Source organism: Microcaecilia unicolor, chromosome 12 (genome assembly GCF_901765095.1).
Source record: "Microcaecilia unicolor chromosome 12, aMicUni1.1, whole genome shotgun sequence".
Classification (NCBI taxonomy): domain Eukaryota; kingdom Metazoa; phylum Chordata; class Amphibia; order Gymnophiona; family Siphonopidae; genus Microcaecilia; species Microcaecilia unicolor.
This window is the reverse complement of record NC_044042.1, coordinates 107,822,349-107,838,883: the sequence shown is the minus strand read 5'-3', so window position 1 is coordinate 107,838,883 and position 16,535 is coordinate 107,822,349. Positions and strand designations below refer to the sequence as shown.

The following is a 16,535-nucleotide window of genomic DNA, read 5'->3' as shown; positions in this document are numbered from 1 at the left end:
CCCAACAGCTACAAGGGTTGACTGTGAAACTCATCTTCCTTTAGTGGAAAGGGAAGGAATCTAGGAGTCTGGGTTTCATGATAACCAGACCATGCAAATTAACGACTGCCTTAGACCAAACATATATGGATCCCGTTGTACTCATTGTGAATGTCTTGGAAACCAGACTTTCTTTGATGGCTTAGGCAGAGAGTCTACAGTTGCCTTCATGGACTGGCCTACAAACAGCTGCAGAACAACTATTTTCATGCTTAAAATAGGGAGAATTGAGTAAGGAGTTAAGGCTAGTTGCTCTATTCATAGAACTCCTGGCATCAGGCTAGAAGGCTGCTCATTAGATCTTCTAGTTGTTCTGTAAGACATCATTCATTTTTTTTCCTAATGTGCATAGGTCATGTAAATAATTCCAAGCCCCAGTTGAAGCTCTGAGGAAGCAATAATCAACCCCCACACACATCTGCCTCAGATCATAGCTTAGATCTTTCCTCCGAACAGGTCTTTCGGTTGGTGCTCGCTGAGCATCACAAAACATCCTGTAATGACTCCCTTTCAAAAAACCAAGTACATCTGTGCTTCTCGAGATTCCTAACAAGATGGCTAAGTGAGTGACTCCACAAGGTCAAAACGCCCAGTACTGCTTCTTTAAGGGAGGTGTCAAGAACAAAACATGGAAAATGATGACTGATAAAAGCCATACAGACCATCCAGTCTGCCCATCCATACCATCTGCTATCTCTTCCTCCCCCTAAAAGATACCACGTATGTCCCACGATTTCTTGAATTCAGATATATTCCTCATCTTTACCACCTCCACCAGGAGGCTGTTCCATATATCCACCATCCTTTCCATAAAGTAGTATTTTCCTCAGATTACTTCCAAGTCTAACTTCATTTTATGCCTTCTTGTTCCAGAACTTTCTTTCAGTTGAAAGATACCTGCCTCCTGTGCATTTATGCCGTGGAGACGGGTCATTTCTGTCCTGTCCCTAGCTCTGATGTGAGTAGGAGGTTGCACCGAGGCTTAACGTAGACTGAGCCAAAACCAAGTAATCTGCATGGTTATGTCGGGAAAGTGTCAGCTTCCATTAGTCATAGATTACACACTAATAGAGATAGGATGAAATGTAATACAAAGGAATGATCTAACAACTTACAATTCCAAAAACTGCTAAAAAATCAGTTCTTCACCAATTCATTCCAGAATTTGTTACATTAGTTAATAATCTTTTCTCTTTTCTGTATTGTGAATCTATCAAGATGTCCACTATTTGTAGTTCATTTGCTAATCTGTATTTGAAAGTAGAAAGCTGAAAAGTTACAATTTTTGCCACAGCAGCCCAGGAACACACTAGGGATGAGAGTTATTAACTGCAGAAACCTGAGCAAAGTCTGGCATGCCTTGTTAAATTTATGACTCACTGGCTCCTTGTCATCTGGGCAGGCTGAGAGCAGTGGCGTAGCCAGACCCAGTATTTTGGATGGGCCCAGAACTAACTTAGATGGGCCCTTCCACTGCATGGCACTCCACAACCTCCCCCCCCCCCCCCCCCCCCCCCGGAGATTAAAAAAAAAAAAAAAAGATTTTTTTCACCTACCCCACATCAACATCTCTCCTCCTCTGTGGCATCCCAGCATCTGCCCGCCCATTGCTGATTCCCGTCCCTCCCTGGTGTACCTTACAGACGTCCCCAGCACCTGCAGTGAAATTATTGCTGCCTGTGCCGGCCCTGCAGGCTTCCATCGGCCGGCTCCCGTCAGACAGGAAATGATGAAAGCTAGAGTGGCATCCAGCCAGCAGGCGCAGGATGGACGGGGTTCAGCGACGGGTGGGCACATACTGGGACACCACAGAGGAGAGATATTGATGTGGGGTGCCACCACTGGGTGGGCCCGAGCGAAAAAAGGATGGGCCCAATGGCTGAGACCATCCTGATCTTTCTCCGTTAAGGCAATGGATGGCTTTCTTCAGCCAAATAAAATAAGCCAGAACTGATCTGGCCCTGCAGAACAGCACCGTGCTTGAAAGTAGAGGCCAGGGCCGGCTTTGGTTATGATCAATAGCTGCCTGAGTGAGAAGTTTGTACAAATTTGAAAGTTAACAACTATGGTCAAGTGTTTCTCTTTTATTTAAAAAAAAAAAAAAGCAGATAAACAGAGGGTTTGATTAGATAACCCAGTAATTCCCAAACTGTTCTTTGAACTCTCTTCAGGGGTTCCACAAGAAAGTGAAATACAATATTTTATTTTGCATCAGTGTTTAGCGTTCAGTACAAGCTGTATCATCTAGTCACTATGAGGCAGGAGCAATCCCCAGTCACTACTAACTATTCTGGTTCTGCTGACAAAATGACTGGGGATTGTTCCTGCTCCCTATGGCAAGCCTGGGGGGGGATACTGCACTCAAGTGTATGTAAAAATATTGTAAGGGTTCTGCCATACTAAAACGTTTGTGAATCACTGACATAACCTCTCGAGGTTCCTTCCCATCCTAATTTTTCCAAGATAATAATTTTTGCTTCTTTGAAAGGGCACTTCAGCTTGACGAGAGCATGATTTGAACCCAAGTCCCAGGGGCTTCCCTTAATAGTAACTGAATACTCTCACTGACAAAGTACATCACCTTTCCCGTTCATGCAGTGAAGTCACCACCCCACAATTCAGCACAAAATAATCTTATATTTTACTAGGTGAGAATGAAAAAGTGGTTTGTGGAGTCCACGTTCTCTCTTCCTGACCTTCGTATTTCTCTGGCACAACACAGGCGTCATCGGCGTAAACCCTCATCTGTTTCTCATAGCTACATCCTGCGAGAGAAAAAGAGAACACCAGACATCAGCAGATAAGATTACTTGGCCCACCCAGCCTGACTCTGGGATTACAGGCCTTTAGGATCTGTGTGCTTCTCTTTTCCTTCTCTGGTTCAAATCCCACTGCTGCTCCTTCTGACCTTGGGCAAGCACTAGCCCCGCCTCTGCCACTCAATCTCCGCTAAGCTTCTGAGGATCCCTGTTCGGAAGGAATGGATCCTCAGAAGCTTAGCGGAGATTGGGTGGCAGAGCCGGTGGTGGGAGGCGGGGCTAGTGCCGGGCAGACTTCTACGGTCTGTGCCCTGAAAATGACAGATACAAATCAAGGTCAGGTATACACAAAGTAGCACATACGAGTTTATCTTATTGGGCAAACTGGATGGACCGTGCGGGTCTTTCTTTGCCATCATCTACTATGACTCAGGTACAAAAAAATTAGGGCCCTTTTACTAAAGGGCATTAAGATTTGGAGTTATCACGGATTTTAGTCTGTGTTAACTGCAAATCCAATGCTGCTATTTTTAAGGGTATTTTTTAATACCGTTCATGCACTAATGTAATCATTAGCCCAGGTAATGGGATTTCAAGCAGGATCACTTAGCGTCTCACTAGCAGGATAATGTTGCCTCTGCCTCCTCCCAGAGGAGATCCTTGAAAATCGCTATTGCGCAGGTTACCGCGTGCTAAAAGGGAAATGCATGCACGAGTTAAGAGCTTAACCAGGGCTGTGGAGTTGGAGTCTGAGCCAGTAAAAATGTACCGACTCCAACTCCAGCTTCAAAACAAAACAAAATTAAGAACTTAAGAATAGCCAGGAATAGCAACATTCCAGAATCCCAAATAGTAGCAACATTCCATGTAGAACCCCAAAGAATAGGAAGATTCTGGAATCCTAAAGAGTAACAAGATTCCATGCTACCAATCCCGGGACAAGTAGTGGCTTCCACTATGTCTATTTTAATAGCGGACTATGGACTTTTCCATATGGAAAATACTACCGGTGCCCCCAAACTATGACACATTGGTCACATCTGGCCTACCATGCCAAATGTTAGATGGGAATGTCAGCTTGATCATAACCTGGAGGTGGAAGCAGAGGAGACGTCCACAGAAAGATGTAACAAAGCTTTTATGCTGGAACTAAAAGATCGTTGAGTTATTTAGGAGTTACTGAATAGGCTTCTCTTAACTCAAAGTTCTTTATGCCGGAGAACCATCTTATCTGTCAAACGTTGTTATCCCATATACCACTTCTTGTAATCTTCAATCTTTAGACGCCAATCATCTTACTCTGCTGTCACTTGGACATGTTTACTTGAAGTCTACGAGATCTGCCGCCTTCTTTTTGTCACCAAGATTATGGAATGATCTCCCTCCCGAGATTCGGAATGAATCATCTTTGATCAATTTTAAATTCAAAATTGAAAACTCTATATTTTCCAATTGGCTTTTGGGTCCTAAATGCTGTAGAGTGTGTCCTGTAACCAGCCTAGAGGGCTTGTATCCGTATTCTTAATTTTTATTTACTTTTAATTTTTTTTGTGTTTACATAGTCACTGTTTTAGTTACCCTTCTAGAATGAATGTAGTGCTCTTTCCTTTTAATTTTCCAATCAACATAGTACACGAACAAGAACTTGTACAGGCACAGAGACGAGGAATGCCCTCACCACTCAACTTGAAACAAAGAATAACTCTGCAATGACCTTTTTATAAGAAGAACCCCTCCCCCAGGCATACACTTCCACCCATCATGCACACATACCAAAACCTCATCGAACAACCTCCAGTTCCTCTCCAACATGCGTCCGCACATCACTCATTCTAGAAGAAAGAAAAAGCCCCCCTCCCCCATTTTCAATTGCTTTTAATTTTGTTATTGTAAATCGCACTGACCTTGCTGTATCAAGTCTCAATAAACAAACATCCATAAGGGGTCTGTCTCAGGGACTCTATAATGTAACAATGTCCACTCAGGCAGTGGGTTACATTTTGCGGTGCGTCACCAGAAGATACCCCACCACTAGCTAGCTGCCGGCGACGCTGACCCCAGATATTCAATGCCGGGCTGTTTCTGGTGACTAGCATTGAATATTGGGGTTTTTTGGCCAGCTCTACCTGAACAGTCTATGTGAATATTCAGCACTGGCTGGTTAAGTTAATAGCGGGCAAAGATAGGGCTGCTATTTATGTGGTCCAATTTGCCCGCTGAACTTATTCGGCCATTGCTTGAATGTTTGTGGTATAGCCGGTTAGCCACTATGTGCCAATATTCAGCAGAGATAGCTGGCTAAGCACTATTTAACTGGCCAGGAGCTGTTCTTGGCTGGTTAAAAGCTCCGAGTACTAGGCCCATTGTTTCTTGTTGGGTCACTTGAAGGCAGGAGGTTGTATTCTGGACCTCAGTCCTTCTTGGTTAACTTAAGGAGGCTTTATCATCAAATTGGTTAGGACTGTAAATGCCTCCGAGGGTGAAACAGGCAGTGGGATGCCCATTGTTTAAAAAAAAAAAAAAAAAAGAAGGTCTTGATTGATAACTACAAGGAAATCCACAATCAAATTATTGAAAACCCTTTGAAGATTAGCAGATGTCAGGATGTGGCTTCGCCAGTGTCTGTGTCAGATCTGCTTCGATGTAATATATTAAAAAAAAAGTGTCACAGTAACATTTACACCACAAGTTGTACAAGCTCTACTGCATTGTTTACAGACAGCAGATAGAGGTGGTCCAGTTCCAACTTGGTTCCGTTCACTCCTATAAGAATGGATCTGTTTGGAATTCTCTCTGCTCAGGGTACCACAGGGTCATATACTGTGGTCTATGTGGTAGCACATACTTGTTTAAAATGTTTAATTAAAGCCTCTTGCGTTTTGGTTGAACCTCAAAAGCTATACTTTCAAGCTGCAGGTCTACGACATTCAGGTATTGCTCTTTTGATATGCAGCACAATTGAGGTTCCCTTACAATTCATGTTCTGATTCCGTTGTCAGTTAAATCGTCATCTCACAACTATCTGGTTCTCGATCTGACCAAAACAGAGATTCTTTGGGTGACTCGTTCGCCTTTGCTGAGCTCAGCAATCTTCCTGTGGAAGAGATGTCGATGCCCATCTCCTCAGCGATCCATAATTTGGGGGTAAAATCAACTCTGCTCACGTAAAGAGGTAGTTATGGCTACTTTTAAGTTCTGCTTTTTATATGCATTAACTATGTTTAAAATCCAAAGGATTTTTATTTATTTTTAAAGGCATTGATGCTTAGCTGTAGAGTGATGTAAACGCTGTTTAACTGGGTTTCTCTAAAACATTTTTCGAGGGTACTGGAGGTTGTTCAGAGTTCCATTGCTCAGTTGCTTCTGAGTATAAAAAAAAAAAAAAAAAAAAAAGAGGACTGTATGACCTCTGATCTGGTGAAACTTCATTGGTTGCCGTTTAAAAATCGGACTGCGCAGCCTGAACTGAACCGGTGTCGGCAGCCGACATATTTGAAGGACAAAAAACTGAGGCTACCGCTAGTTGAAACAACTCAAACGACTTGACACAGCTCCTGTGTTTTGGCGTCAAAACGCCTGCTTCAGGAGTCTTGTGATGTTCGGTGTACAAAGGTAGGTATTGTTTCCAAGATCTCGTACAGCTTTAAATGAATAAAGTCGATCCAAAGTCTGAACACGCTTGGAACTTCCAGTTGTTTCAATGAAGATCACCTTTGTGGACTAACGTCTCCCTCGGTTTTTTGGAAGAGCTTATCTACCCTACTCCTTGAACTCTCTCTTGCCCATGCACGTAGGGACTGAGCGTTTCTTCACTTTATGTGGCCATGATATAAGCTGGCATATTCATTGCTTTCTGTGGGAAGGAGTTTATTAACTGTCCCCACCATCACAGTAGAGGTTTACTGGCCACTGGGGGCTTCTGATTTCTCTGTGGCTAGACCTGTTTTATAGATTCTCTTCCCAAATCTCTTTGATCGTTAAATTAGTCTTCATTCAGGAAGCAGCAGCAGACTTTTTGTTTGTTTCAAGAAGCTTTTAGCATACGAGGTCTGATTGTTCTTTTAATTAGTTCTGTTGTTACTATTCAGGATGTGACCTAATAGTCCCTTCCCCTCCATCCCCCCCCCTTCCCAGATGATCTCAGTTCATGATAATGTTTGCTTATATTTTTTGGGTAGCGTATGTTTTGAGTTTTGTATGGTCATAGTTTTTAGTGATTCCGTGTTGAGATTGTGATCTGCCTTGCTAAATTAGATTGTTAGCCAGGTTATACGTTTGCAACAATAAAATTCGTTATGGTCTCCAGCCTGACTGGTATCACTAGCCTCCTCTCAGGGAGCCTGGTACCTGCTGGCCCAGGAAGAGTTGTGGCCATGGGCAGGCAAGTTGGGCCAAAGGTAGGCAGGCCCTGGCCGAGCCTCTGCAGAAAACAGCTGTCAGAGAAGGCCCAGCCTGGGGTTGCTCACTACCAGTGATGGAGGGGAAAAGAAGGTAAAAGGAAAGCAAGTGGGGAGGACCTCTGGTAGGAGGGAAGACACTTGGGAAGTGAAGTAAATCCAAAGGGAGAAGCTGACACCTTTTAAAAGAAAAGGAAGACATTCTGAGTAAGAGGCTGAGAGAAAACCTGAGGGTGTGGGGGGAATACACTAAATCAGATGCCTTTTTCAACTCAAATTTCATTAGTCCGTTCCTCAGGTGCATCAATTCCAAAGAGCCTCAACAATCCATTTTTCTGCAGGCCACCGTTACAAGAGAATTAAACTTCTTAGTCCATCTGCCATGAGCCAGGAACACATTTTGTTAACTGCTAAAATCACACACAACAGGGGATTTCCCAGGCAAGCAGCTAAGAGTCAGCCCTGCTTATTGTAAAGTCATAGCAAAACTGTAGCACATCAAAGGCCCCAGTTAGCTGAAGAAAACTTTAAAGCTGCACTTTTAATTGAGTGGGGGGGGGGGGGGGGTGTTAGTTAGTTAGGAAAACAGCCTACCTTCAGCTCCTGCTTGGTTTGGGTACCCTTCTATATTCATGTACACTGAAGGACAACCAGGCACATCTGCAAAGGAACAAAAGCACGAGTTAAAAAAAAAGAAAAAAAAGAGGCAGTGTGAGCTTATCCGACACAGGTGTGGTTCATCCCACAATGGCAAGAGCTTGGACCAGCTGAAGGACCTGCCTAGACTCCGAGTACTACCTGTCTCAACTTTTTATCATCATTGTTATTCCAAGCACAAAGTGTCACTGTCACGGAAACAGTAAGCAGAATATTCACTATTAAAAGACAAAAGATACAGAAAGGTGATAGTCCCTCCATACAGCAGATGGGGAAGACCACACAGCACGCAGCTCCTTGGGGCCTTGGGCAAGTCACTTAACCCTCCACTACCTCAGGTAAAAAGTCAGATTGTGAGGGCACCACCTGAATGTACACTGTCTCAATAGCTTTCAGGCTTGCAAGCAGTATATCTAAAATAAATAAATAAGCAAAATGAGATTAGACTCACTGAATACAAAGTTACTATGGACAAATTCCTGGAGGAAAAGTCCATAGTCTGCTATTGAGACAGACATGGGGAGCAACTACTTGCCCTGGGATTTGTAGTATGGAGTGTTGCCACAATTTGGGTTTCTGTCAGGTACTTGTGACCTGGCTTGGCCACTGTTTAGAAAACAGGATACTGGGCTAGATGGACCATTGGTCTGACCTAGTACAGTTACTCTTATATTCTTACTAGTAAAAAAGGCCCGTTTCTGCCGCTGATGAAACGGGCCCTAGCCGGCACCGGACTCCCTTCCCCTCCCCTTATGCTTGTCTCCCTGGTGGTCTAGAGGTACCTGTTCGGTCGGGGCAGGAAAGAAAGAGCCCCCTCTTTCCTGCCCGTAGCGGTGCTACTAGCTTCCTTGCTGCATCGTGTGGGAGTCCGGCTTGCGGCGGCCATTTTGATTCGCCGAGAGCCGGACTCAGACACGATGCAGCCGAGCAGCTAGCAGCAGCGCTCCGGGCAGGAAAGCGGGGGTTCCTTCGTTCCTGCCCAAGCGAACAGGTACCGCTAGACCACCAGGAATAGTGGCGTAAGGGGATGGGAGGTGAAAGGGGGGGGAAGGAAGGTGATGAGTGTGGTACCGGGGGAGGGCCGGTACCTTGAAAGGGGCCGGGGTGATGGGCACGTCGTCATTTGCGGCTGGGATTTGTTGGAAGGGGAGGAGTAGGGAAACACTCCCCATGCATTGATTTGCCTTGTTTTCGTGTTCCGCCCTCGACGTCATCACGTGTGCCGCGAGGGCGGGGCATGCAGACCTGGTGAGTGTTGTGGCTTCACCACCATGAAGTTACGAACCGGTGTGTGAGTGCCTGCAGTGACGTCAGTGTCCTCAGAACGTTGAGGGTGCGTTTTATTATAGTAGATGTACTTTTGGACAGCAGGATGCAACATGACTCAAGTGTGTTATAAATCCTTAAAAAAGAGGCACAGGGAAAGCTAGAAGGATGCTTGGGTGCACAGGGAGAGGATTGGCCAGTAGGAAAAAGGAGGTGGTGATGCCCCTGTATAAGACTCTGGTGAGAACTCATTTAGAATATTGTGTACAATTCTGGAGACCACACCTTCAAAAGATATAAACACGATGCAGTTGGTACAGAGGGCGGCTGCTACAATGGTCAGTGGTCTTCATCATAAAAAGAGTACGGGGACAGAAGATCTCAATATGTATTCTTTGGAAGAAAGGCAGCAAAGTATAGATACGATATACACATTTAAATACCTCCTGAGACATAAATGGATGGGAGGTGAATCTCTTTGAACTGAAAGGAAGCTCTCTACACTAATCTCAGACCTGGACTTGTTTATTTGGCATAAATGTTGAGTGGCCAAGACTGAACTTCTTACATTTCCTCCCAAATCCACTTACCCTTTCCACATTTTACTGTCTCTGTTGTTAATACCATCATTACCCCTAACTCCACAGCCTACAATCTTGGGGTCATGTTTGATTAGTCTCTCTCCTCTGCACGTCCTGAATACTGTAGAAAAACTGATGGCGTGTTTTAGCAATATTACCAAATTTATCTTTTTTTTTTTTTTCTTAACTCACTACCAAAACCCTTGCCCACTTTCTTGTCACATCCCAGTTAGACTACTGCAACCTCCTCCACACAGGTCTTCCAAGCAGCTGTCCCTCAAATATTTGAAAGGTATTAATCCGCAAACGAACCTTTTCCGGAGATGGGAAGGTGGTAGAACGAGAGGACATGAAATGAGATTGAAGGGGGGCAGACTCAAGAAAAATGTTAGGAAGTATTTTTTCACGGAGAGAGTAGTGGATGCTTGGAATGCCCTCCCGCGGGAGGTGGTGGAAATGAAAACGGTAACGGACTTCAAATGGATAAGCATAAAGGAATCCTGTGCAGAAGGAATGGATCCTCAGGAGCTTAGGTCAAGATTGGGAGGCGGGGCAGACTTATACTGTCTGTGCCAGAGCCGGTGGTGGGAAGCGGGACTGGTGGTTGGGAGGCAGGGATAGTGCTGGGCAGACTTATGTGGTCTGTGCCCTGAAGAACACAGATACAAATCAAGGTAAGGTATACACAAAAAGTAGCACATATGAGTTATCTTGTTGGGCAGACTGGATGGACCGTGCAGGTCTTTTTCTGCCGTCATCTACTATGTTACTATGTTCTCCACTCCAGCTTCATTGAAATTCAGCTGCAAGACTTTTTGTTCTCCAGCATCTAGACTTAAGTATCCCTCTTTTCGTTACTGTACATTGGCTCTTTAACTGCCCCCACATTCAAAGCAAACTATTTCCTCTTATCAACACACGCATTCACTCTCTGCAGCTCCACACTACCTCTCCTCTCTCGTTACCTTCATTTGTAAGAACATAAGCATCGTTCATTTCTTCTAAGACTTGCATTCATAATGACGATTTGACTTATTGAAGGTTCCACCTTCTCCAGCTCTCTTGCTTTTTATTCTTCTTTCTCCCCAGAAAAAGTCGAAGGCTGCCAGCTGGATCCAGATTTGAAGGACAGGGTTGATCCAGTCCTGTAGTCTTGTTTTTTTTAGGGACTGCAATGGGGAAATCAGAAACTACAAGTCCCTGCATGCAACAGGGTAAACCAAAGACTGGACCAATTCTGTCCTGCTAATCTGGATCCAGCTGGCAGCCTTAGACTAGCCAGGAACGTTAGCCGACTAGCAGGATATTATTATAGAGATTCATGGTGCATGCACACTCAAGGGGAAGGGCATTGTGACAAAGACGCTGCGAGATCATAGCCTCTGTATGTAAGATTCCATTCAAGGTCCCTGTTGGCTGCAGGCAATGGTAATGACAGTGTGGCATCACATCAGCTCACCTTACAGAACGGGGAGGGGTGGGGAGGAGGGCGATGATCTCAGCTACCTCTGTGCAGTGAAAGAGTACACCCCGGCCAGCCCAACAGGGACTTCTAGTCTTTCTTGTGTCCTCCATTTTGTGAATGAAATTCCTGCCGCTTTCTTCAGTGGGGAAGGCAGCCGGGGCAGGGGGGCTTGGATATGCTTGAGGAGAGGGATGAGCAGTTCAAGGTCACATAATGGAATCTTCAAAGCTGCAGTAAAATGCTTTGAAATTTTCTTTCAAATCTATGAAGGCTACAGAATAAGAAGCCACTTGGAGGAGGAAAAGAGAAGCACTGACAGATTTATAATTTTAGTAGATTTTTGTATACTTTTAAATTTTTTTTTTTTTTTTGTTACATTTGTACCCCGCGCTTTCCCACTCATGGCAGGCTCAATGCGGTAGGCAATGGAGGGTTAAGTGACTGAAGTGGGAATCGAACTCCGTTCCTCAGTTCCCCAGGACCAAAGTCCACCACCCTAACCACTAGGCCACTCCTCCACTCTGGCAGTTACAGCCCAATTGGGTTGCACCCCAAACTGGAACTATGACACAAGTCGGCATTTGTAGCTTACCTACCAGGTTTTAAATTTCTCTCGTCCCCCTTCATCCAATCCAGTAATCAAAGTGGCAGCCTTCCGCATTTTTAGGTATAACTTGTCTGGAATGTTTTTACGTTTGGGGAGCGTGCCAGGTGCCCTTGACCTGGATTGGCCACTGTCGGTGACAGGATGCTGGGCTAGATGGACCTTTGGTCTTTCCCAGTATGGCACTACTTATGTACTTATGTACTTCTGCTTCAGAAACACAGACCTGACACCAGTCCACACTCAGCCTGCCTGCAGGTGTCACTGCTGAGCAATGGCCGAGTCTTCCTCGCCCCTTTCCTCTCAGGGGGCTAACACAGCCTCTGCAGCCTCCCAAGTCCAACCAGCCTAATGAGCAAGCTCTAGAAGCTGAACCCACATTTCCTCACAGCTTAGGCCAGAATACTAGGATCAAGTCCACGGGACGGATTCTCTTGCTTCTTTGAAAAAAAGAGACAAGAAAATAGCTTCCAAGCTCTTTTTGAAACTACTCTTGGAGAAATTCAGCACACATCTTATTTTCTTGTACAGAACCCCCCCCCCCCCTTTGTAAGGGCTCCTCCTGCCCCCACCATCGCCACTGCATTTGTTTCCCTCCTCAGGTTCCACCGTCTTACTACTACTTGACATTTCTAAAGCGCTACTAGGGTTACGCAGCACTGTACAATTTAACATAGAAGGACAGTCCCTGCTCAAAGGAGTTTACAATCTAAAGGACAAATGTACAGTCAGTCAAATAGGGGCAGTCTAGATTTCCTGAAAAGTATAAAGGTTAGGTGCCGAAAACAACATTGAAGAGGTGGGCTTTGAGCAAGGATTTGAAGATGGGTAGGGAGGGGGCTTGGCGTAAGGGCTCAGGAAGTTGATTCCAAGCATAGGGTGAGGCGAGGCAGAATGGGCGGAGCCTGGAGTTGGCGGTGGTGGAGAAGGGTACCGAGAGGAGGGATTTGTCCTGTGAGCGGAGGTTACGGGTGGGAACGTAAGGGGAGATGAGGGTAGAGAGGTAGTGAGGGGCAGCAGACTGAATGCATTTGTAGGTAAGAAGGAGAAGCTTGAACAGAATGCGGTATCTGATTGGAAGCCAGTGAAGTGACCTGAGGAGAGGGGTGATATGAGTATATCGGTTCAGGCAGAATATAAGACGTGCAGCAGAGTTCTGAACAGATTGAAGGGGGGATAGATGGCTAAGTGGGAGGCCAGTAAGGAGTAGGTCTTCAGCTCTTAGCTTTTATTCCTTCCTCTCCCCAGAAAAAGTTCAACCCCCAGTTTCTCTGCTCCTTCTCCAAGGTAAATACCTCCCATTCCCGTCCTCCTGCCCAAACCTGTTTATTCATTTGTTCACCACCCTCTAGTAGCACTGTCTTCCACGGTCCTCTGTTCTCACCCCTCAGCATTCACCGTGCACTCCCCCCTCCCCTGTTCTCCCTTTAACTCCCACCAAGCCCTCAGTTCTGTCCGTGAGGTCTCTTCAAACACAAACCCCCCACCTCACATTCCTCTTCCCCTCAATGGCACACACATTACCCTATCTTTCTCTGCCCCCCCTCAGCTGTCCCACACCTTTCTCCAACCCCTCAGCTGGAATGGCAAGAGGAAGTAGTGCACAGCTGCACATCAGGTTGTGCTCGGTCTCCTTTGCTGTCCTAGGCCCAATTGTTCCTTTGAACCGTGTGGACCTCCATACAGCTACATGGTTTAAACAGTTGGGTCCAAGATAGTAGAGGACATGGCCCTGTCTTCATCACAGTAGGAAGACAGAAAGGAAAACCAAGCTGTGATGTGCTACGGAGCTGCTTCCTGCTCTGAATTCTGTCCAGATGAGGAATTTGCAAATTTTGCATTGCACAGTTGTGCAGAATTGCTCCAGGAGTACATAACAACGTAAGAGTTGCTGTACTGGCAGTGACGTAGCTACCATTCAGGAAGTCCAGCCTCCTGTTGAACCAACAGGACTTCTATCAGTCTTTTTTCCTCTTCCCCCCCACCCCTCCCCGGATCCAGCATCTCTCTCTTGTCCTCCAAACTCTCAAGAGCGTGACTGGCAGAGGCAGCAATGAAAACAGGCTCTCTTGGGCAGATCCACCACGATCTTTCCTCTGCCACGTTCCATCTACTCTGATGTAACTTTCCTATGGGCAACAGATCTGGCTAGAAGCAGCCTATTTTCAGGGGATGGAACTCCTCTCATATGAGGAAAGATTAAAAAGGTTAGGGCTCTTCAGCTTGGAAAAGAGAAGGATGAGGGGAGATGTGATTGGGTCTACAAAATCCTGAGTGGTGTAGAATGAGTAAGTGAATCAATCTAATATAATAAAACGCACCGTCAACATTCTGAAGACAACGTTCTGAAGTCACTCAAACACTCCCTGGCTGTAGGGTTCGTGGATTCATGGTGTGAAGCCAGCCAGCCAGCCGTCTCTGCCCCGCCCTTGCGTCAAACGTCATGACGTCGAGGGCGGAAAAACAAACAAACAAACGGATTTACCTCCGTGGTGGCGGTTCAGGCAGCGTAGCGTCAGGGAAGGAGGCGGCGCTTCCGACGTCTCTAGCCTTCCCTTCGCTGTGTTCCGCCTTCTTCTGACGTCAAGGATGAGGCAGACGTAGTCTTATTTTAAAGAGAAAGGACATCATTCCTCCTCCAGTCAACACAGACATTCGGAATTTATCTCCATGGAGCTTCTCTGTGACTGATGGATTGGCTTTAGAGTGAAAGGATGTATGTGTGACAACATGATTTGCAGTTGCTTTCAGAGTGTCAATTTTGCTGACTGTGGGCAGGTTTTAAAAAGGTTTACTGTGATTTTGCAAGCTACGATGGAGTTCATTTATCATGTCCAAAGGCAGCCAACACAGAAAATTATTGCTAACCGGATTATTTCCCTCATCTCCATTCACTCTATGGCCAAGAGATATACAGTACTAAGTACTCCACCTCACAGCTACTTAAGGTGGCCAATAAGAGACTTGCAAAGAACACACTACACCTAGTCTCCATTAGATCTTTGGATGCAGAGAACAGAGCACCCTTCGAGCTCCGTGAAGGCAATCCAGACGGCTCACACAACAAAGGCAGACTAGCAAAGCTTTCCACCCTTTACCTTTGCAACCACTCTGGCACTGTCAGATCCTGCTGATGCGTTAATACTGTGTATGTTCATAAGATTAATCATCTGTGTCTTTAGAGGATGGGATTTGATATACCACCTTTTTCAGCTTATAATCAAAGTAGTTGTTTATGTATCATATACTGTACTGATTTTGTACGTGGAGCACTAGAGGCTTGTTCTGACTCACAAGAAGCTGCAATGGGAACTGAACCCGGTTCCTCTGGTTCTCAGCCCACTGTACTAACCACTAGGCTACACTCCAGTGATGGTGCATACATAGCCCTGCAAGACAGGACATTTTAGAAGGCCTAAAAGCAGTAAAAAAAACAACCAAACAAAATTCCTCAGGCGTCATGAAATTCCATTCTATACTTTAAACATTTCTTTATCTGCTTCCCATACTGACTCCCCCCCCCCCCCCCAAAAAAAAAAAAAGGAACAAACAGCATGGGATATCAGTCAAGAAAACAGCTCAAGTGCAAGCTTTGATTCCACGTGCCCAGCCTTCTAACCTATCGAAATATGAAAACACATCAAAGTGCTGCCATTTTAACCAATTCAGGCAGATCCTCACTATGAAGCTTCAGTTCTTTTGATTTATAAGACTGAAGAATACCCATCAGGCCCAGGCATGTTCCCTCTGTACAAAACAGTGCAAATGAATGGTAGAAGACAATGGATAAGGAGATACCATACCTACATACCTTGCATTTTCTAGGGTTAATCAAATTTGGCCCCATAGTTTTATTGTACTGGGGATGGCCTAATATTTTCTTAACAAAAATGAAAACTTTCCTGACAATGCTATCATGAGGCCCAGTTGTTCGGGAGAGATCTGTTCTAGGGTCTTTAGCACTATTCTGGGTACAATTTAAAAGTTAGGTTCACAGATGCAAAAGTACCCCTAGACTGTATATCTGCAATATCTATGTGCTTGAAACCATTGACATAGATTCGGGAAGCAAGACCACATATTCTCTTCCGAAAATGCTTTTTACAACCAGTTGAAAATGCTCATCTACATCAGTGGATCTTAAACTGGGCCTCAGGAACCATTTAGCCCATGAATTTTTCCAGACTATTTAATGAATGTGTGCAAGATATATTCGCAAACAAGTTCCATCCTAACACGTCTCATGCCTAATCTTTCTGAACATGCTGAAAATGAGTAGTTGGGTTGGCCACAAACATTAAACCGAGTCCCAATGTTCCACAAGGAATGTAGGGCAATCAAACATCTACTATAATAAAACGCACCCTCAACGTTCTGAGGACACTGACGTCACTGCAGGCACTCAGACACCGGTTCGTAAGTTCATGGTGGTGAAGCCAGAACACTCACCATGTCTCCATGCCCCGCCCTCGCATCACACGTGATGACGTTGAGGTCGGAACATGTACACAACCACGCAAATGAAACACGTGTTTCCCTACTCCTCCCCTTCCAACGAATCGCAGCCGCTGAGGGCGTGCCCATCACCCCCCCCTTTTGCGCCATCACCCCGCCCCTTTAACGCTAGCACCCCGCTCCCGGTTGCTCCCTCTTCCACCCCATCACCTCCCCTCCCCTTACGCTACTATCCCTGGTGGCCTAGAGGCACCTGTTCGCTCGGGGCAGGAAAGAAAGAGCCCCCGCTTTCCTGCCCGGAGCGCTGCTGCT

General features: G+C 45.5%; 1 protein-coding gene across 1 annotated transcript in view; it reads right to left on the bottom strand.

Annotated features, from left to right (window-relative positions):
- LOC115481412 (ETS translocation variant 4-like) overlaps positions 1–16,535 on the bottom strand; it is a 51,472-nt gene that overhangs the window by 20,022 nt on the left and 14,915 nt on the right. The window contains exons 6-7 of the mRNA XM_030220499.1: positions 7,790–7,855; positions 2,736–2,804 (exon numbers count right to left, since the gene is read on the bottom strand). Coding sequence (XP_030076359.1) covers positions 2,736–2,804; positions 7,790–7,855 — 135 coding nt within the window. The remainder of the gene's footprint in view (positions 1–2,735; positions 2,805–7,789; positions 7,856–16,535) is intronic.